Source organism: Ciona intestinalis, chromosome 12, assembly GCF_000224145.3.
Source record: "Ciona intestinalis chromosome 12, KH, whole genome shotgun sequence".
In the NCBI taxonomy this organism is placed as follows: domain Eukaryota; kingdom Metazoa; phylum Chordata; class Ascidiacea; order Phlebobranchia; family Cionidae; genus Ciona; species Ciona intestinalis.
This window is the reverse complement of record NC_020177.2, coordinates 4,868,391-4,890,019: the sequence shown is the minus strand read 5'-3', so window position 1 is coordinate 4,890,019 and position 21,629 is coordinate 4,868,391. Positions and strand designations below refer to the sequence as shown.

Genomic DNA, 21,629 nt, shown 5'->3' with positions numbered 1-21,629 from the left:
GATGAACCTTGTTACCATTGGTACCAGCTACCCCATTTACAGCAGCAGCGATTGTTCCATCTCTTTCTACTTGGTTGAGTGAGGACGTACACAAGTTATCTGTTGGCTCCAGTATAATAGTGGCCTGTGTAATGTGTTGACATTAGTTGGTTGAGTTAAAGGTTGGTTGGTAAGCAAGGAAGATATGTTTGAACAATTGACGAAGATTTTTGCCAGACTTATAATGGTGGGTATGGTTAAGTGTTGGGTGATGGTCAAGAAATGACAGTTAACACAGAAATTGTAACAGACTTGTCAATATATAACAGATAAAAACAATAGTCCTAACATATTTTGTTAGAGATGTAACCTTAAAGGGCATCAGTCTCTTATTTAAATAGAAACTTGAAATGGGCTAGCAGTTTAATACAAAACACCAAGTTGTTGCTCTGCAAGTCACATTTTATTCATACATCATTCTTACAAATTGTAAACCATTCATTCATACATTACCCCTGATTGAGGAAGTTGAGTAACTGTAAGCTGTCACTTCCACAGATACTTGTGTCCCCCTTACAACTTTGGTTTGCGATAAAGTTACTTCAATGTGGACTGAATGTTCAACTGGTAGTATCACATCACGGGCAACACACATGCCTTTGTCCTGCAAAAATGGCAAATATGATCAAACAACGTGATCTAATTGAATATGATAAACTTTGATTCTTCGTGGTTAGGTCTTATAACAGGTCATGCCATGGGATCGGAGATTTAGGGCAAAGTTGTCCCATTACCCCATTATGACCAAACAAAAACATGATTTCTTGTTTTAACCGGACATCTGAAAATTTGGACAACCCATTAGTGACCACTTGGGTTTGATCAATTGCCGCTAAGTGTCTTGCCCAAGGGTACATATGACCACAATGGTCACAGGTTTAAGCATTAAGCCCAGTATCAAATTAAAGGGCAGACACAGTGCAAGACTGTATCACTTACCGGTGACAAGCTGAATGTATTGATCGACCAAGATGTAATGGAGTCTGGGAGCCGAGGAACTCTTGGGTTTGATGCATTGTTTAATCTGATACGACCTGAAGAACTGTTGGAACAAGTGTTTAGAAAAAATATAGAAAGAAATATAGAAGTAAAACTACAAGTCAGAAGGTTGAAATATTGGAAAAACAGCAAAATGTTTTACTGAACATGGCACGCAAACAACTAAAGTAGAAAAACACAGAATATATTAAACAAAATTATGGAAAGTTTGGATGTCTCACCCAAGCTGAAAATCTGTGTTAAACCAAGTCAGCGCAAAATTCCTTCTCAGTAATTCAAATGAACGTTCAACTAATGGAACACCAGCCATGGCAATTGTTGTGGTGACTGGAAAGATGGTTCTGGTTGTAACTCCACCTCTGTGGGACGGGAAGTTTGTTACAAATGGTTCATTTTGAATAAAAAAACAGCATGAAATGCCATGGGATTTCAGGTTAAGGCAAGAGTTGCCCATTATTCCAACACCCAGGGTGCTACAATCCCATTTGTGATCCCTGGGTAGAGCAATTGCCGCAAAGTGTTTTGCCCAATGATGAATACACCGGTTAGTATCAGTATTAAGCATTGAACACCATATCCTTCAGTAACAAAGTAACTGCCTACAAACCACAAGTTATAAGTTAGGATACAACGGATGCAAACTTTTCAACGAAGCCCAAGAAACCCAGTATCTTCAGGTTACAATGCACACATACTTACAAACAACTGTGCAATAAGTTATGGATATAACTGGTGCAAACTTTTCAACAAACCCCACCTGCAAGGCCTCGCAGATTTCCACGGTTTCATTCGAACACATTCTGCTTCTAAACAGCAATCCATGAAAGCAGTTCTACAAGCAGCACTTACTGTCAATGAATTGGCTCGCTCGATGCAACTATTTTCTTCACTAGTATGGATGACATCTGAAACATCCCGAGCACCAACAGAACAGCAGTCGTAAACATCTCCGCTGTAATAACGAGCTGTGGAATAATTGTTCCATTAGAAAATGAAATGGTTATATTCAAATAAACCAATAATAATTATGGAACGTTCAAGGAAAAGGAAAACAGCTGGTGTCCGAAATAACTTTTTTTAAATGTTTCTTATTCATCTTTCTGGGGACGGGCAATGACAGTCGTTATAACACCGGTGTTCTTTTTCATACAACCTTTTTTCATAGGCCTGCTTATAAGTATCCACATATGTAACTTTTGGGTGATTGTTATTATAATGCACCGCTGAGAATTTAGACAATATAATGTGCGCATCACAATGTGTATTGCCCGGTTTAACTTACATCTCTCTAGCACAATAGTTGGATCAGCAAAAAAACTTCTTTTCTTTCGGGAACTTTGATTCTCATTTTCACATTGAACGGTTGTGGCTTCGAGGAAGTTGTGACTTGCACTTGTCACCAACACGCGACCTGTCAATAATAATTGTCATTTAAAGTTTACAACTTCAAAAGGTGGCAACCAAATGTAGTTTCTTGTTTTTGGCTACAGTTATTGCAAAGAAAACGAACATGAATGAATGTAACGTACTTATCCTTGCATGGCAGGGCAATGACGCTCGTTATAACAAAGGTGTTCAGTTTCATACAATTTGTGCCTGCATATGAGTTACCATGTATGGAACTTTGCCCACTGTGCCAACAAAACAAGCATCTTACCAATACTTGGGAAAGCAGCTTCAGGTGTTGGTACAGTGGGGACTTTACACCCTGGTTGAAAAGATCGCAAGATATCGAACGTATTCTTCCTAGTGTATGATGTCATCATTGTTGTGTCACTGGGGTATTCATGATGCAATGAAAGAGCTGCCATGTCAACTCCTGATAAGCTCATGTAGGATGAAGGCTGCCCTCTGATGTCCAGATCCACCTAAATTTAAAAAGGTTGAATAAATAATTACATAAATAAGTGAAAGGATTTAAAAGGATTTAATTACAGTGAGGTTCTATGAGTTTAAATTGTTGAAGCTGAATGAATGTAATTTCGTATCCTTGCATGGCGGAGCAATTAGGATCTTTATAATACGGGTGTTGTGTATCATAGACTACACCTCGTACCAGCTAACGGGTTACCACATATGTAACCTTATGATTGATTGTTTTTTTGTATGGTTGACAATTTAGAAAACCCATTCGTAAACACTGTGGGTTGAAGCAATCTCAAGCAGATGTTTGGTATTTTTACCTGTTGCCCCGGCAACGGTATTTGTTCCCCTGGCAACAAGACATTGGTTTCAGGTTCAATTCCTTTACACACTTCTTCCACATGGAGTGCTATTGAGTCAGCAACAATATAGGAGACATCTGGAAAGTGGGAAGTGATAGTTAGTGATGTTTTAAGGATATTACATAGAAGGAATACATCACAACTTGCACAAGGAAAAAATTATTAAACAATTTACAAACTACTGTGTTAGCAATCTGTTACACACAAACCAATTAAACTATTACCAAGTGATGTATATTATGATGTCATACCTAGAGCAGTGTTTCCCACATAATATGCAGTCATGTGTGACAATGGTGACATATCAGCAGATACAGTGAATGGTACAGTTAGCATCCCATTGTTGGCTGGTATCTCTCCAGAACTTTGAAGGAGCATTTTGTTGCCACCAGTTACTGTGTAGATTACCTGTAGCCGATGTAAGAGTAGAAATGCCATTTAAAAATTAAAAAACAGTTGTTAAAGCGAAAGTGCTTTATTTCATGGACATTATTTAGATTTATCACGTATTTAACTGTAAGTGTGATTTCGTTTTGGATGTTTGCATTTTTGTATTGTTTTTTATGTTGGATGAACAGTTATAACACACAAAAATCTATAACAAACCGTTTTTGCTTGGCTTGTTGGTGTAACATAGATTTCCAAAGCTGACATTGATCCAACTACAAGGTCACCATTTGGTTGAACTATCTGAATGTATTCACCATGTGTGGAAACCTGTTAAAAGTTTCAAGTTTATTACATATTTAATTATTATGTGAAGAAAGATGGCTGACAATTCTGTCAACCTATTTGTGCTCACTGGTTTAAGGAATCTATAATTAAGCATCCAGCAGAAGGACACATATGCACATAATAGTGGCAGCATTGAACCTTGATCTTGGTATGTTTAGCTTTTGTTGGGTCTGCCCGTTTCAATACAATGATGATGATAACCATTAAGTTATACTACACATAAAGAAAGGCTTGCACAAGACAGTGGTTTTTTAGTCCTAATACTGAATATGGTAAAGTTTTAACCTGTGGTCTGACAGTCTTTTGAGCTTGACTTTCATATCTTTGATTGCTGTTTGGAATATAATGAGCTGTAGCGGTGATTGTTAAGTCCTTAGTGTTGAGCGGTGGGATCATAGATGCATATACATGACCACTGCTGCAGCTCTGTAGTGAAAAAGTGTATTTGTGTGTCAGTAATAATAATAGATGGTTGCGCTAAGCAATGGTTAGGCGACTTGTATGTTGTAAAGTGTTTATACAGAAAGTGTTAATGTGTTGTTTCAACAAGGAAAGTCGGTTATGTTGTACTATGGTGGGGATTAAGGCCTGAGTTTCCTATTATTACATATGTGTTGATATAACTAAGTTAGAATTGAGTTACAGTTATACCCTTGTGTGGTTATATCAATATTGTAATGTTGAAATATTAATATGGGGCGAAATTGTGAGGAATGAAAGATTAATGAATTATATGATGTATGACCTTTCTGTGATGAATTTAAATAGTTTACTCAATTGAAGAATTTGTTTAAATAATTTAGAAGTTGAACAATTGTCGTAAAAAGGTGGATCAGTAAAACACAGGAAATATTTATAAGTATGTATGGTGTTTCTGTTTTGGGTACCAATGTGTTGATTTCTTTTCTTTTTAAATGGTTAGATTTTGACTTTAAGTGAGGCCGACAAAATATAGTAGGGTGGGAGAAAATGGGACACCTGTTTAAGCTATCTTTCCTACCATTTGGTAGTAAACAAAGAATATTCAAAATGTATAAAACCATATCCTCACAACCTTCACAGACCGTTGTTAATTGTTTAAAACAGGAGTCCGGATATTTGGATATTATGTGCTAAAGGTGTCCCGTCTTCCCCCAGCCTACTATATGTATTTGAAATATAAACCACTGAATGTAACTTATCCTTGCAGAACATGATAACTTCTACAAATGTTATTATTTACCGTCACATATTGCTCAAATATATTAAGAACTCTCCCGTCTCTACGTAGCACTGTAGCTCGTACGTTGACTCGAACGCCAGCAGCAAAACTTCCGTTTACCATCTTCACCCCAATCTGTAATAGAAAATCTCGGTGTAGTATTTTGTGACGCTATAACTACTTAATTACGTCGGCAATTCAGCAGCAAACGCGTCAATGCAAGAAGTAGCCTTGTTAAAACCAACGATCGTCGTCGTTTTTATCGCTAAAGAAACGTGTCGCAGATTTTCATACGTTTTATTCACGTCGTGTTTTAACAATTGCCATTTCGTTGCTAATTTGTTTTTTTTTAGTTAATTTGATCTTTGCTATTGTATTAGATGGAATACATATAGTTTATGTTTTGTTTATAAGTTCGTAGGTGCGATTTCCAGACACATTGTATTCGTACGACCCCGGCTCACTGTAAGTAAATAACATGGACGCCGTAACACCTTTAGTCCGCATAATATAGGATACATACCTTCACAGAGAATGGCAGCCCAGGTTTAAAGTAAGTCGGTGTTCTTTCAAACATCAATACGAAGGGTCTTGTCGTAAAAGTGATGTCATCGTTTCGAATCGACCGCATCTTTCCACCATTGGCTTCGGTAATTGTCGCCTCGATGAAGAGTTTAACATTGGACGCCGCTATGTGCCCGATGTTGTACGAGGGCGGGATCTATAATGAAAAACAATGTTTGTGTATAGGTTGTTGCTACATATTTTAGTGGAAGAGATCTTGTGGAAATTTGTTTGTTTTTATAATCTTGAACGAGTTAACGATTCGCCATATAAGGGTATACCCATTATCAGGGTTTGCCGTTAAGTTTAAATGAATGAGTTTGTGAAATGTGAATAGAATTTCGAATCTCTGTCCTGTAGGTCGTTGGCCAGCCTATCCCAACCAACTATAACGCAAATCAATATATCATAAGCCGATATACTTACCAAGTATGGGACTTGCTGAGTTATTTCAACAACTCCTGAACTTAAGTCTCTGTGAGTTATAATATGTGACGTGATGTCATTGCCGTTCAAAACCAAACCAAATCGAATGTGAGCTAGACCGTCGACGTTTTCCCCGTGAATGTGTCTGTGATGTAAAAACATTAATGATTACATAACCTGCTTTCCAACTCGATGTTGTTTCGTAGAGTACTAGACGATTTAATGAATGAATGTAACTTATTTATCTTCGCGTGGCCGGAAAACGACAGCCGTTTTAACACGGGTGTTCTCTTTCATACGCCTTGTGCCCGCACATACAAATTACTATGTATTTAACTTTATGTGTGCTTATAGTTTAGTTACGATATAGCTGACAACTTATAGACAAACCATGAAGCATCGTATATAAAAAAAACATCGGTACCTTGCTCTTACGCAGAAAGAGAATTGCTCATCATCAGGTAGAATAAAATGTTCCGCATTCGGTGATATTATGACGTCAAACGTCGGTATGGTAAACTCTTGAACGTAGAAAGTGGATTGGAACGTCGTATCGACCACGTGGTCGCTGTAATGTTTAGTTTGTTAGGGTTAAATTCTCATAATAGCGCCATAACATTTTATTCATTCGCTGAAGTAGAATCGGTTTTGATAGCACCAGCAGTTTCGTTGCTTGCTATGCTACACAGTACAGGATTATATAACCGTATCCTTACTAGTTTTCTAATGTTTTAATACATTAAAGCGTCATTTTACAATATAATATTGACGTCCATTGGGTTTTTCGTTGCGCAGACATTATAGAAGTTGTGACGTAATACGACATCATCGTTACGTCATACCTTCGAAACTTCCCTGATACAACCCACTTTCCCAGCGGGGGTGTTTCTGGCAACATGAATGCTCGTGTAAAAATCCCACGGCTTGCGGCTTTGGTTTTGCTCCATGACGTAAGAGGGGAACCACCCGGTGTTGGATTAGGAGCCTGTATGTTTGAATAGATAAATGTAACTTGTTTATTTTTGCGTGGCGGGAATTAAGAGTCGTTGTAAAACATGTGTTCTTTATTATAAACCTCGTACCCGCCTACAAGTTGCCACCCCCGGGGGGGTGGTTGGTTAAGGGGGGCCCCCTTTTTTTTGGGTTTGGGGGGGGGGGGGTCAACACTGTGTTGGAACAACTGCGGTTGAGTATTTTTTGCAGCGACAAGCCTTTACCCGTGTTATCTGGGTAAAGACAGGCGCGCTAACCACTTTGCACGATATCGCATATTTACAAATACAGCAAAGGTTTTAACCTATGACCAAACAATCTTGTTTGTGACGTACATCCGGTCACTCGGAGCAACACTGATCGCCATTTACGGAGAGCACAATTCTAAAGGTGTAACTAGGTATTGCGCATATATAGAATATGTATATAGGTATATACGATGTGTATAACGCATTACCTTGATTGACATGACCATTGGGATACCAAGTGGTCGAAGGAGTTCGTCAACGGGTGCAAACCGGACGTAAACTGAAAGGTTCAAAAGTTTAGTATATGTTTATTACCTAATATATACACCAACCATATAAAAGCGTATTAATGGTAATATCTTGCACATGCATTGCATTGAATAAAGGCGTTAACTTATATTGATTTGTGAGGGTACGGTGATATAATTCTGTGGATATTCTTTGTTTACTACAAAATGTGACCGAAAAAAGAGAATTGAAAGGGTGGTTCATCTTCCCCCAACCTATTATGTTAGCTTTGAGTTTCAGCATATGGGCAAATTTAGTGGTTACGCCAATTTCTGTTTAATTGCTTGAGACAAAATCAAATTCAAACGCTTGGTGTAATAAATTGTTACCTTTCTCCCCGGGCAAATACACTGGTCTGTCAGTTTGTATGAAGATATGCGCCTTAGTTTTAAGGATCATAACGCTCTGACTTCGCGACCAACTCTGTCCGCTAGATGTCGTAACAGAGACCACAAATGTAGCTTCACATAACACGTTGCTGGTAGTTGCACCGTTTGACTGAGGGCTGCACCCGGTTAGTGAATGTGTCAGTCTAATGGGAAGGCTGTATGTCTCTGTAGGTCGCTGGGCCACCAGTAATGTCTGTTATAATAAATCGGTTTAGTCAGGAAAGCATTTAAAATATTGTTCAAATTGCCAACGACGCATGACGGCACAGTCACCCACAAAGTTACATACGTGGTAATTCGTAAGCTGGCATGGGGTGTATGAAACAGAACACCCGTATCATGACGACGACAGCCGTTGCCCCGCCACGGGAGGAGAGGGCCGTTATTCCCCATTTCGATTGCGAATAAAATCCAGTGGAATGCAAGGACAGTTAATAATACAAAACTTTGAAAAGTATCAAATAATAAACCAACAGGCTGGTAATTTTATTCATCAAATCGATTTCTGTATATTTCTATACCGCATAAATGCTATTTATTTCGTCTTCAAATACGACAGCTAAGATCAAAGTCATCAAAACAGCGAAGGAAAAGAATAAATTAACAAAACGGCAGTCGTTAACGTTTATTATTTTAAATCAAAAACTTTATTATTCTCGAAATTAATCCCAGGTCTCATCCGAGATAAATGGCAGAAATCGACAATTCTGTCTCCGATTTATAAATAAGATTGAAACTTGCCTGGTTTGAATACAGGGTCTCCCTGCTTCCTGTTTGTGCTTGTATAGTGACAGTGAGACGCTCGCCTACCGTGGCTTGTACGTTTGTTAACATTATCTCATGCTGGGTGTTGTAGAAAAGTTTCCCAGGCAGATTAAACACGAAATCCAATCTGCAAAGCGAAATTAATTGGCTGTAGCAATTAAAAGGGACTATTTAATAGTTATTCCTACTTTTAAGTCGAGTGGCAAATGCAATTGTGAATTGTCTGCATACTTTTAAAAAATTGTGTACATGATTTAATAAAATAACAATCACTCAAAACGTTACATATACGTGGTTTGGGCCCCGCCATGCCGGGCTAAATTAGTTAAATACATTTATTTATATTTTGGGGGTTATTTTCTTGTAACATTTGTTACTCTTAGTATGACAAACGTAAGCATAAACTTGTTGGTTCTGGTTTGGGAGAAACTTAACCTGACAAGCGGAAACAACACCGGCGGCAAACTTATGTTTGTAACCAAAAACCGCTGACATAGGCATGTGACGTCATTATAGCGAAACCACGGGTCTCTGTTAGATATAGATTAGTGGGGAATCAATGCATAGGTTGTAGTCCCTGGGGTTGCTTTTGAACGACACTCTTCGATTGATATTGTGGATATTAATTAAGCCCATCCAGCTATTGATACGAAGCATTACGGTTCAATAGGTTTCTTATATGTCTGAGTTTGGGTATGGTATCATGTGCGTTGGTTATGTTAAGATGGTTTTATTCTCTTTATCGGCATATGTAGCAAACTAAATTCGCATCTTTACGACTTTAATTAAAACATCATTTTTTTATTGTTTAAAACAAATATGGGATATTATGTGCTAACGAAATTCATCTTGCCCAACAGTACTTTATAATAAATAATTGATTACAAATTACGGTAAATTTCACGTTAATTAAGCAATGCTATGGCATATTTTACGCTTCGTCTTTTATCTTACATCATTTTGGTCTGAACATTTAGTGTGCTACAAGCCTAAGCGGGCGTATATGGAGGGTTAATGCATTAAAGCTTAGATCCGGTTAAATTAATTGAATTCTCCTTGGATTCTACTTTCCCATCAAGCGCATATATATCATGGTTTCAAATTTAATTAAATCGATAATTTCAATGGAATGTATGGAAATAATATATAAGACGTTCTCGCACTATATGGTATTCTAATAACTAAGTAAATCCATGCCGCCTATACGCATTGCCATTGTATATTGTAGCAACTTATAAATTATATAGCAATACACATGCGTCTGTGTAACTGTATATTGTTAATTTGTCAGCGTGCGTGTATGAAACAGAACACACATGTTATAATGACTGCTGTTGCAAGAATAAAACATGTTACACGTATTCATGTTGTAAAATGTGAACGATTATACAGCCAACAGAACATGTTTTATTAAACATAGGTAACTTAATCCTTTGTATTGAATTGAACGCAACCATTTAAACCGCAGACCGACTGCTTACAGTTATCAGTATAAATAGTAACTTACCCATTAGCACTCCGGTGTAATGATGCGATCACTACAGCGGTAAAGAACGCGCGTACTTGCAACATAATTGTCAAATACTACACGGGCAATATTATATTTGCTACTTCATCTGAGGAAAGTAACATTTTGCTCCGAGATCAAAACAAGTGCACTTCTGATATAAAATGTATTCGTGTACAAAAACTTACAAACCAATATTAAACTTCTCTTCACATTGAGAAGTAGCTACTATATGCGGTCATTTCTTATACACCATTATAAAGTTTACATTAATATACTTCGGCGTTATATCTCGTGTCGCATAGTACGGCTTTCCAACTATTACTGCTTGCGACTCAAACTAAACTGTTCATCTATATATTAAATGGACCAACGCCGTTTTGCCGCAAACTATTTTGCAACTCCCGACTGCAGCAAGCTTGAACCACCGCGCGCCTTCTTTTATATATCCTTAGTCCTTTTTCTTTTGCGTCCAGGTAAAAATACCTCGTGCACAAGTGCTGGTGTCGTGGCTGAAAAATAGTGAAACGTTTTGATTCAATATCGAATACACGTTACGTTGCGTAGATTAGAACTTCAATTGAATAAACTATAAGTTCCGAAAATGGAAATGGAATTTCCTTAGACGCGTGTTTGAATGGTGTTGTATACATATTACGTAAGAACTGTTTCTTAGGACGCATTCAATCTACAGGACGTGTAGTTAACGTCAGTCTGGTGCTGGTTGCAATAGGTTATGTCTTACGTAAATAAGCTTGTCATTGCAACTTCGATGTATAGCTATTAATAAAATCATTCAAAATCTTGCTTTTAATTTGGAAAGTCTAAATTTTCCCTTCATCCGCTTTTCTCAAATCTTATAAGAAATAATAGTTTCGAAACAAGATTTCGCCCACGCATTCCTATTCCTCACACCTCAAAGTGGTATCAAAGTAGTTTTAAACGTTTCCTGCAGGCCGTAATCTTGATCAAGCATGCCGCAAATTGACGGTATCTCGCCGAAATCTGTCGTACGGCGAAAACAACCGTCGGCATATATGTTTGGCAAGATACTTGTTCTCACGGTCGGGTAATGGAAGCCGAAAAATAATATTTTGCGTAGGCGTTGGTTCAACTTCCGGTCTCGTCTGGCCCGTGATATAAATAATACATGGGGGGTTTATGTGTGGTCCTTCATGTTCCGACGTATTTATTCCCTAGAAGAAAATCCCCTTTGATTAATGTATACGATATGACATAGCAAACATGATATAGAGCGACTCAATTTGCGTGTACTTGGACGAATGTCACGGTCAATTCTGGTAGCCTTATGTAGCCGTAGATTTGTACAGGTCAAAGTCCGTATATAAACTCTGGTAGAGGTCAAATCATAAGACTCACTTAGAAATAGTGTCATACAAATGTGTAGTGTTCCTAAGTTTGGGGTTTTAGAAGTATAATCGGTTTATTATTATATAAAAATGGTTTTATGTTAATGTTATACGCATTACGAATGTCGTTTGCCAAGAAGCTGATGCGGTTAGACGTAGATCGAATTATTGCGGTATTTGTATACTTTGTCTATGTTTGTGCAAAAAGTGAAGTCGACATTATTTCTGCCAGACGTTTCGGCAATTAATTAACAATGTAAATAAAGTAAATGCAGTAGGTCAATGTTAAAACGTTTTGTATTACGAAACAGAGGCTGTTTACGCAAAGAATAAATGTAATTAATAAAGAATCAGTACTAATGGTGTAAAATCCAACGTGATGATTTAGATCAGTCAATTAATGAGTTTTTTTTAAGGGTTAACACTGTCAATTTATTTTTTTCGTATTTTTAGTAATTTGATATTCTCTATGTTTTTTCAAAGAGATAAATACATTATACACATTGTGTTTTATTGTTATTCTTATGTAGCACCAGACATTTACATTTTAGTTATATATAGATTGTTTTAGACTCTGCTACTCTAAAATGTCAATAATCACAAGAGTTGCTTTGCGCAAATCGTTCGGGGTTTGCAACCCAATGAACCCTGCATGTTCCCAAATCTATAATTCTGCATTAAAGTCAACTGGTTCAGCACAGCAGCAGATGGACGAGTTTTGGGCGAAAAACAAGGAAACAAACCGACCCATGTCGCCCCATCTTACAATCTACAAACCACAGTTGACGTCCATGCTGTCAATCACCCACAGAGCTACAGGAATGATGTTAGCAGGTGCAACTTGTGCTTTTGCTGCGGCTACAGTCATTCCAGGGGCAGCAGAATGTGCGTTGCAAACAGCAAACTACCTTCATGGATCCATGCTGGGCTCTCTTGTTTTATTTGACATTAAAATGTGCCTCGCATGGCCCCTGACATTCCACATTTGCAATGGAGTTCGACATTTAATGTGGGACAATGCATCAGGCTTGTCATTGAACAGTGTATATACAACTGGCTGGGCTGTTCTATTGAGTAGCCTTGTCCTTTCTGCGTTATTTACATTGTTAATGCAATAATCTAACTTTCAATCTATTAAAAGTTCCATTCGTCTTTTCAAGGCTTTCAATGTTAAATTATTGAAACTGTACGAATAATAATATCACCAGTTTCATTTACTTAATGTGGAAAATACTGTGTTTGCCAAATTATCACTAGAGTTTTGTTTGTACAGAAATAATTCAAACGTTAAATAAACATATTTAAACAAAGTTTTGTATTGTGTGAAATAAAGGGTCTGATTAAGAAATCACCCACAATAACATAAAGTATGGTACATGGTTAGGTACCAGTGTGTGATACTACATTAAACATATTGAACACAACACATATGCCTACCAATGGTAAAGGAAGAACAGCAAGACAACGGACGCGTAAAAAGACACAAAACCCTAAAAGTAAGTTAGGAAGATTTACTTTGCTGTTGTTGCATTACATTAGTTATACAATATTCAAATTCTGTTGGAGATCATTGAAAATTGCGTTTTAAGGTTAAAACTTTGTCCCAACATTTTGTCTGCCACCTGCAAGACCTCATTAGGGTTTCAGACATTGCTTTATGGGTGGTAACACCACCAGCAGAATCGTGCCTAGTTATCTTATAAATTTTGGTTTGTTGTAAACGTTAGTTTTGTTTTTGACCACTACTACACTGAATGATGTCACAATAACACTTGTTACATCACAGATTTTGTTGCTCAAGAAATATATTATGATTTGTTGAAATCAATGAAAAGGGAATTCGGATTCAAAAATAAATCGTTGGCTCCATTTGTGTTTAAAGATACTGGTAGAGGGATGATGGCTAAAACAAGAATTTGTGAAGGTAAGTAAATTAATGTAACTCGCTTATTGTTTTATGGTGGGCAATTTCAGTTGTTTAAAAACAGGTGTTCGAACTTTTTTAGGATTGCTAAATCCTACAATGTTGAAATACCATCTGGGATATACTTGCTCCTATATGTATAAACAAGTTTTTAACTTAACTGACATAACTCTCCTTGCTTGTAATGGTGATATAGGTCAAGTGAGGTTGTTTACCTGGATAAAAATAACCAGATTGTTATGTGGCCAACACTTTAAGCTGTACTTTGTGTATTGAATAAATTAAATGTATAACCAAGTTATTCAGATTTAAAAGAAAAATTTTTTAAATAAAAAAGTACAAAATGACTATTCAAGTAAATATATTTGTTTGGGATATTGTGCCAATCTTGAGCTAAATCCTAGGACCCATGGCATTCCGTGCTGCGGGATCCACCCACATAGAATGAAAATATATTTGTTATCTTTTAATGTAAACCATCTGTCGTAGGTGATGTCATTTTATCCATACCACAAGCTGCAATGGTTGGTGTTAATTCTGCATTCAATCTTTCAAAGTTTGCACAAAGTATTTCATCTGTTTATCATTCAATGCATGATGGTAAGTTTATATAATTCATAATGAATAGTAATCTTTAAAACGCTCCACTATATTTGTATACAACTGTCGTTTTTTGCAATTTTTCTGCACCGTTGTTTTAATTAATTTGATCCTCGCTATCGTATTTAAACAGATAAATTTAATGTTGTAATAATACCCATTGTAATGGCCTGTATATTATTTAGTAATTCCTACTTTAATAATAATATATGATTATTCTCTCTATTTCAGGTTTAAAATTATCAGGTATCCAAATTCTCTGTATTTTTCTAATCGAAGAAAAACGTAAATTGGGCAAGAATAAACCAAGCTCAACTTGGGGCTACTATGTTAAGGTTTTACCACAAACTTTTACACACCCCCTTTACTGGGAGATGGAAGAAATACACACCCTGCCCAAACAGCTGCAGATTTGTGTGAACAAAACAATAGATTGTGTAAAACAACAGTTTAAAGAATTAAATGAAATGATAAAAAAGTTAAAATTGGGAAGTGATTTAAATTATCATGAAGAAATATCCTGGATTGAATACAGATGGGCATGGTGTTGTGTGAATACTAGGTGAGGGTTTGTATTGTAAGATAAATGAATGTAACTTATTTATGTGGCGGGGCAAAGACAGTTGTTATAACACAGGTGTTTTGTTTCATACACTTTCTGCATGTTTAGGAGTAACCACATACGTAACTGTGTGGGTGTGGGACAATGACAGTCGTTATGGGTGTTCTGTTTCATACACCTCGTGTCCGCTTATGAGTTACCATGTATATGTTACTTGTGGGTGATTATTTTTGTGTATGACTGACAATTTGGACAACCTATAAGGGACTGCTGGGTTGAAAAAATCTTCCTAAGGCCCACACTCCCCCATAATAGTTTCAGTTATGTTGTTGGCATAAATGGCATCATTCCTTAAATAATTTTATCATTATTACATCACAGGTGCGTTTATTCCACCCATGATGATCCAACAATAATGAAATGTTGCTACCAATCCTCAGCAGCAGATAAATATTTCTTGGTTCCATATTTAGACTTACTTAACCACTCTAACGAAGTGAACACAAAAGCTGAGTTCAACAACACAAACAAATGCTTTGAGTTAAGAACACATTGCAAATTTAAGCGATTTGCACAAGTGAGTTAAAATAAGTTATTTTATTGCTTGATATAATGTAACTTGATTTAATGTAATTTAATGTAACTTGGTTATCACTACTATGCAGGGCAATGACATTCGTTATAACATGGGTGTTCTGTTTCATACACCCCGTGCTTGCTCACAAGTTACCACGTATGTAACTTAATGGTAATGAAAAGATAACTTTTAAATCTTTTACAGGTATTTATAAGTTACGGGGCTCTCAGTAATTCAACTTTGTTAGTCGAATATGGGTTCGTGTGTAAGACACCAAACAAACATGATGTTGTGGCACTTGATGTGGGCCATGTTCTGTCTTTTATAAAGTATGTAAAACTAATACATTTAGAAGTTACATTATGTCTTTATCTATATCAAGTTTTCTCCTTAAACTAGAATGTGTAATATTTTGTGTAATATAAGGACCACAAGATGTTCATTTTTACAGAAACCATTGTTTTCATGTTAATGCAGTGTACACCCATTCTTGTTTGTTTCATCACAACAAGCATATGTGATGCCTCATAAACAAATCTTCTTTAGATATTCAGTAAAGACAGCTATTTGTCCCAGCAATTCCTTATTAAATCAATTGAAGAAATATGATTTAGACAAAGGCCTTGCATTCACAATACATGGACCGTCATGGACATTGATACAATGTGTTGTATTGGCCGTTATGACTTGTAATATGAACAACAACCAAATATCAAAGATATGTCTGCAGTTAATGCAGAAAAGTATTTCAATGAATGAGTTTCCAAATGCAGTGAATTCATTGGTAAGCATTTAAGATGCCAAACTTAAACTACATAAATGTAACTGATGCTTATGTGGGGCAAAAACAGTTGGTATAACATGGATGTTCTGTTTCGTACAATTCGTGCCAGCTTTCAATTATTTTGTAACAATTTTTTAAATATTTTGCTTTTTATGCATTGGACTTCATTTCTATTTATTCTTACGTGTTTAAACATATTTTTTTCACAGACCACAGCGACTCAAATTCTCCAAAACCTTTGCGCTGAGCTCACTAAAGCAACCCAAGAAAGAATGAAACAATGTAGAAGCATGAACAACACTTCACACATTGAACTTGTATTAAAATTATGGCAGATACATTTGGAAATATTAGAAACATCGCTTCAAGAAATATCAACAAAGAAAATAATAAATGTTTGTTTTAATGATTGCGATGAAAAATAAGGTTTGATCGTTTAATCTTGAATTTTATGTTATAGCACCCTGGGTGTTGGGCTAATGGTAGAACTCCGGTCTAAATCCCAGGTCCCATGCTATGAGGACCTCACCCTTACTGAAATTTATGCTATTTTAGTCTTTTTTAGCATCAATTATCTCGTTTTTTAAAACATTTTTATAAACATTCAACACATTATGCAAGTTTCTTTGAAGAATATGAATTCCTTTTGTTGTGAAAACAATAAGTTCTGTGATGTAATCGCCTGTGATGTCACAAAGCTCAGTCTTCAACACTGGGTGAGCAAAATGTTTTACCCATGATGGTTCAACAATTGGGGTGGAAAAGTTTTTATAAAGAAGGATTCTTTGATCATAAGTTCCAATAACAATCTCTATTGTTCCGTCACAATTGTCACGCCCAACTGCACAACAAGTGACGCAATCTCCATCACCACTAGAGCGCAGTATAACAGGTTTTTCAAACCCCAGGTTTAATACATCAGAATACACGACTGCTTCTTCCCTTGTGCTTGCAACCACCAACATAAAGTTGGCATATTCATCTTTTTGATTTCTATTATCAGGATACAACACTAACTGTGAGATAATACTTGAATGTTGGATTTTCCATGACTTTATAATAGTATTGGTGGTACAATCAACCAAAAACAAACAAATTTTCCCGTTAGCGTAACCAACAGCAGTGACTCTTGTAGTTTGGTCAACAGCATAAATCTCCAAATACGTTGGTACGCTCTCACAAACTACAAGCTCGACAAAATAGTCTTTTATTTCGTCCTCTATGAATTCGACATCATCGCTTATTTGCGAATAAACATGAAATTTATCGTCACCAAGTAAAATAAATACCGATCGTGATGAATCATCATTACAACGTTTCACTTTCCGGTGTGTCAGTTGAAACGGGGTAAAAGTTAACGCAAAGCTCTTAAAAGTGTAAGCCAAGTTTTCCAAATCTCTTTCATGAAATTCTGGTACGTTGTCGCCATAGTTGCAATAAATGTTGAGGAAATTTTCGCCTGATTCTTCAGCGAATGTCACCCCAATGATTAAACCCCTTGCACCGCAGTTAAAGCTGTCAATAGATATAACATGACACTTTGGTGGTATGTAAGTGAACGGAACCTCTTTGCTACCTTTCTGGATATTACTCGAGTGTTCTTGATGATCACACATATATATCTTTCCGTTCGCCAAAGCTACAAGCAATTTACTAGATGGGTTTGTAGCGGTTGGAGCAATTTTCGTAACGCCATATATGTTTGTCTGACAGGGCAGTCTGTCGAAATCAATCTCCAAAAAACAGTTTTTATTTTCCATAACGAAGCACTTTAGCAGATCAAACAAAATCTGAAATCAAAAATAAACAAATGATATTAAATCGGTTAAACAAAAAACATATTTAGATTGGCACACAAGTTTTACGTCTCGGGAATCCCCGTAATAGCGTAACACGTAACGTAATGGAGATTGGTTATAACAATTGAAAATTGCTGAATTTGGATAAAAAGCTTAAAATTTCAACGAAATTCAATGTGGTTTTGCAAAAATATACAACTTTCGAAGGAAATTTGCTCTGAAAAACGATTGTACAGCTATGCAGTCTACCTCGAGCGTTGCGGATTTAATTTGAGATTTTTCTTGTCGCTAGGTGGTGGAGCGTGCTTTAAACTCTTTGGCGACACACGTGGTTGCAATTACAAAATATATTTTGTCACTAAGCGGCAGCAGGGAGTAAGTTGGGGATCCCCCTTATAGTATAAAAAGCGTGCTAAGAATTAGAATAGACAATGAAGGATAATATGGGTATTTAACTGATTGTGACCTAAATTTTAACATTTTTTATGTTTCTTTTGTAGGCTAGGTGCAGATGTTTCATAATGTTTACTTTACGAGTTGCAAATCGTGGTATATTAACGTGTAGACATCTAAACAAAGTCATATCCAGAACTGATAAATGTTTCGGGTCAGAAACAGCACCCGTGGTGTGTATTTCCCATTACAAAGGATTCCATCAAAGTAGAAGTCTATGGTATGGTGATAATCAAGATAAATCAACAGAACAACCGGAACAAAAAGTCAAAAAACAGAAACGAAAGAAGAAAAAAGCTGCACAACCTACGGAGGATAAAAAAGAATCGGATACAACAGACAAACAACCAAAGCTGACTGTTGCAACTAAAAAGAAGGTAAAAGAATGAATATTTGTTAGGTGTTATATATATAATAGCAATAATTTAAAACTTTACTAATCATGAGCTTTGTGTTACAGAAGGTTCCAGGGAAAAAGTCGAAATCCAAGATAGAAACAATTGTGAAGGTAATTCAATAAACCTAATGTTTTATACTAAGATAAAAAACAATTTATTACCTGCAGATATCGTGTTATTTACTGATATCCATTCAAATTATATCCCTGGTAAGATAGACTAACTTATTGACGCCCCCCTTAAATGACAACCACTGTCCATGATAACCATTACTTATAAATAAAGATGAATTTGTACGTAATGTGCTCAATTAAACATCCATCTTCCAGGAAGTTGCATCAGAGTTACATCCTGGAGAAGATGCTGAAGTAGAAAGAGCAACCTCAGAGTTGGAACTTCTAAACCGGATGTTACAGATCGAACAATCTTCAACTGATGACAATGATGATGGTGGTGGAGCACAAAATGTTAGGTGAAGTAATATTGTAACCAGAGGCACCAAACCCAGGCAGGCTGGGTGGGCAGGCTTACCCCTCAATTTTCTTCACTGCAATAATCAGTGAACATTACAACCAGTAAGTTGGTTGGCTCTACAGGATTCTTTGTCTAACTAGCTGTGCCCCCCCCCCTCTGCATTTGTACAAGTTTTGTACCTATGATGCACAAACATTTTATGTTTATAATTTGATCAACTTATACTTTGTTTCACAGTTCGTACTTGGATAATTTAAAAGAGGAAAAACAAATTGAAGAAAAGATGCATGTGAAGCAAGTAGCCAAGTAAGATTCACTTTGTTGCTAATTTGCTATAGCTTAGTACTCATTTTAGTTTTATTATCTATGTATTTCTACTTGAGTCTATGGGTAATACGCACTAAAGGCACTGCTTTAGAAATGGCATTAAGTCCAGGTTTGGGCTGGTTGCCCATATTTCCATATGGAGAATCAATGTTTTTTTGTTTGAAGCCCAGAACATTTAATACACTGTCTCTGTACTACATGCAAAGGACCTGTGATTTTTGCCACAGTTGGCACATTTACCCACAATTTTATAATGTTTAGTAATTTATATAATCATAAAGTTTAAGTATTATATGGATGCAGAACTTTGCACTCAACCGAAACATTGAACATCTTCAAGAATGGTTCTTCAACTGTAAAGACAGCAGAGGTAACCTGGACCTAAATTGTTTATGCTTATGTATTGTAGTTCGTATTATAACAGGGTGTTGTGGAATTTAATATGAATTTATATTTATGAAGGTATATATATGTTTGTTGTGAAAGATGAGAGATTTTTATAGGTGTCTTTCTTTCCTCACAAAACATGTGGTTCAGCTATATATATCTGGACTGTGTACAAGTATACACTACAATTATATTAACAATGCCCCCACATATATTGTCTATGTTTTGCATATCCAGGATCTTAACCCTGATTCAAGCAAATGGTCAGCAATAGATTGGCACGACAAATATTTCTTTGATGAAGTGGAAAAGTTTAAAGACATGGCACCACCCAGCACGCAGTTTGATGAGGTTTATAGATTAATGGATCAGGGCAAGATGTGGAAGTTTCCTATAAATAATGAAGAAGGTGAATGAATGTATTTCCTTATCTCCGCATGTTCCGATCATGGCAGTTATTTTAGTGCCTATGTACAAGTTATCATAAATATAATGTTTTTATCTTCATGGGATGAAGAAATTTCTTGAGTAATCAAAGGGTGTTTATATAAATGTATGAACGTATCTTATTTATCCTTGCATAGTTAGCAATACCAGTTATAACACAAGTGTTTTGTTTCGTACCTCCAGGCCGAGAGTTATAACATAAGTGCCTATGTTTTATTTAATTGTTGGTTTTCATAGGTTTAGACCCGGCTTTTGATAAAACAGAAGTGTTGAGTGTAAAATCCTCATCATAGAGCAATGTTATCATACAACTAACCTAGGCACCAGTGTATAAATGAGTAGCACCTTGCCCAGCGACACACATTCCCTTGATAGTACAGCTTTGAATCGTAACCTCTGGAGGGCTAAAGGCAGGCGTGCTAACCGCTTTGTCATTGCGCCAATCTTTAATAAACCAACCCCTATTCACAGGAATGGAGGAAGAACAGAATGTTCCGTTCCATCAACATGTTTTCCTTGATGACAAACTTAATGAGGGTGATTGGTGTCCACGGAGTGGTCCCATACGTCTCTTCATGGTGTCCGTCATAACAGCATTATCAGCCAACCCACACCTTTCTGTTAAAGAGAAACATTTGCACATTGAGTGGTTCAGGGATTATTTCAATGAGAAAAAGGCGATTTTGGAAACATTGGGATTGTTTAATACGAAAAAGCAAAAACAATTGTAACTGTCAATAAAAAGTAACTGTTTTTCAAAGAAATTTCAATAAAAGTCGTAACCAATATTTGTGTGTTTAGTATTGTCTATTGTATTAAGTATTGTATTACAATAGCTTTTATTCACAAAAAAATTTACGCTTTTGTGAACTTCTCTCAAACTCGTGTATAACTATAAATATTCTGTTATTTCGTACCCATTGTTGGTTTTCATCCAAGCGGAACATGTTCACCGGACTATATATAGAAGAAGTGAAATGACCGAATTTTCACTTCTTCTTTTATTGTTTGCATGGAAAGGCATACATTTTAGTTAGATCATGGAAAAGCATACATTTTAAATCGATATAGGAAAAATGAAGGGTTTAAAATACAGTATATGCAAATCTAAATGTTATTTAATGTCATAGTACTGGTTAAATACAGTT

At 36.3% G+C, this 21,629-nt stretch overlaps 5 protein-coding genes across 7 annotated transcripts in view; 3 read left to right on the top strand and 2 right to left on the bottom strand.

Annotated features, from left to right (window-relative positions):
* The window catches only part of LOC100177340 (A.superbus venom factor 1-like), a 21,284-nt gene extending 10,775 nt beyond the window's left edge, over positions 1–10,509 (bottom strand). For all 3 annotated transcript variants that reach the window (XM_026837019.1, XM_018814475.2, XM_026837018.1), the window contains exons 1-14: positions 10,380–10,509; positions 8,849–8,999; positions 8,048–8,300; positions 7,640–7,710; positions 7,032–7,174; positions 6,614–6,757; positions 6,190–6,334; positions 5,723–5,920; positions 5,221–5,334; positions 4,284–4,424; positions 3,870–3,980; positions 3,515–3,671; positions 3,222–3,340; positions 2,871–2,906 (exon numbers count right to left, since the gene is read on the bottom strand). In XM_026837019.1, the coding sequence (XP_026692820.1) occupies positions 2,871–2,906; positions 3,222–3,340; positions 3,515–3,671; positions 3,870–3,980; positions 4,284–4,424; positions 5,221–5,334; positions 5,723–5,920; positions 6,190–6,334; positions 6,614–6,757; positions 7,032–7,174; positions 7,640–7,710; positions 8,048–8,300; positions 8,849–8,999; positions 10,380–10,444 (1,848 nt within the window). In that variant the 5' untranslated portion in view covers positions 10,445–10,509. The remainder of the gene's footprint in view (positions 1–2,870; positions 2,907–3,221; positions 3,341–3,514; positions 3,672–3,869; positions 3,981–4,283; positions 4,425–5,220; positions 5,335–5,722; positions 5,921–6,189; positions 6,335–6,613; positions 6,758–7,031; positions 7,175–7,639; positions 7,711–8,047; positions 8,301–8,848; positions 9,000–10,379) is intronic.
* A 1,628-nt stretch (positions 10,510–12,137) lies between these two features.
* Positions 12,138–13,081, top strand: LOC101242735 (succinate dehydrogenase cytochrome b560 subunit, mitochondrial-like). The gene has a single exon (XM_004226756.4). It carries the CDS (start codon positions 12,337–12,339, stop codon positions 12,865–12,867), a length of 531 nt encoding a protein of 176 aa, XP_004226804.1. The 5' UTR covers positions 12,138–12,336; the 3' UTR covers positions 12,868–13,081.
* A 2-nt stretch (positions 13,082–13,083) lies between these two features.
* On the top strand, positions 13,084–17,125 carry LOC100182931 (SET domain-containing protein 4). The gene is made up of 8 exons (XM_002130698.4): positions 13,084–13,245; positions 13,536–13,673; positions 14,163–14,273; positions 14,505–14,835; positions 15,217–15,412; positions 15,617–15,741; positions 15,959–16,196; positions 16,406–17,125. The coding sequence occupies exons 1-8, from the start codon at positions 13,179–13,181 to the stop codon at positions 16,619–16,621; spliced, it is 1,422 nt and encodes a 473-aa protein (XP_002130734.1). The 5' UTR covers positions 13,084–13,178; the 3' UTR covers positions 16,622–17,125.
* On the bottom strand, positions 16,495–18,027 carry LOC100185290 (KICSTOR complex protein kaptin). Its single transcript, XM_002130494.4, has one exon. It carries the CDS (start codon positions 17,954–17,956, stop codon positions 16,748–16,750), a length of 1,209 nt encoding a protein of 402 aa, XP_002130530.1. The 5' UTR covers positions 17,957–18,027; the 3' UTR covers positions 16,495–16,747.
* A 453-nt stretch (positions 18,028–18,480) lies between these two features.
* LOC100178207 (28S ribosomal protein S31, mitochondrial-like) lies at positions 18,481–21,269 on the top strand. Its single transcript, XM_002130588.4, has 7 exons — positions 18,481–18,825; positions 18,909–18,956; positions 19,176–19,318; positions 19,558–19,626; positions 19,951–20,017; positions 20,272–20,443; positions 20,953–21,269. The coding sequence occupies exons 1-7, from the start codon at positions 18,517–18,519 to the stop codon at positions 21,210–21,212; spliced, it is 1,068 nt and encodes a 355-aa protein (XP_002130624.1). The 5' UTR covers positions 18,481–18,516; the 3' UTR covers positions 21,213–21,269.
* The last annotated feature ends 360 nt before the right edge of the window (positions 21,270–21,629 follow it).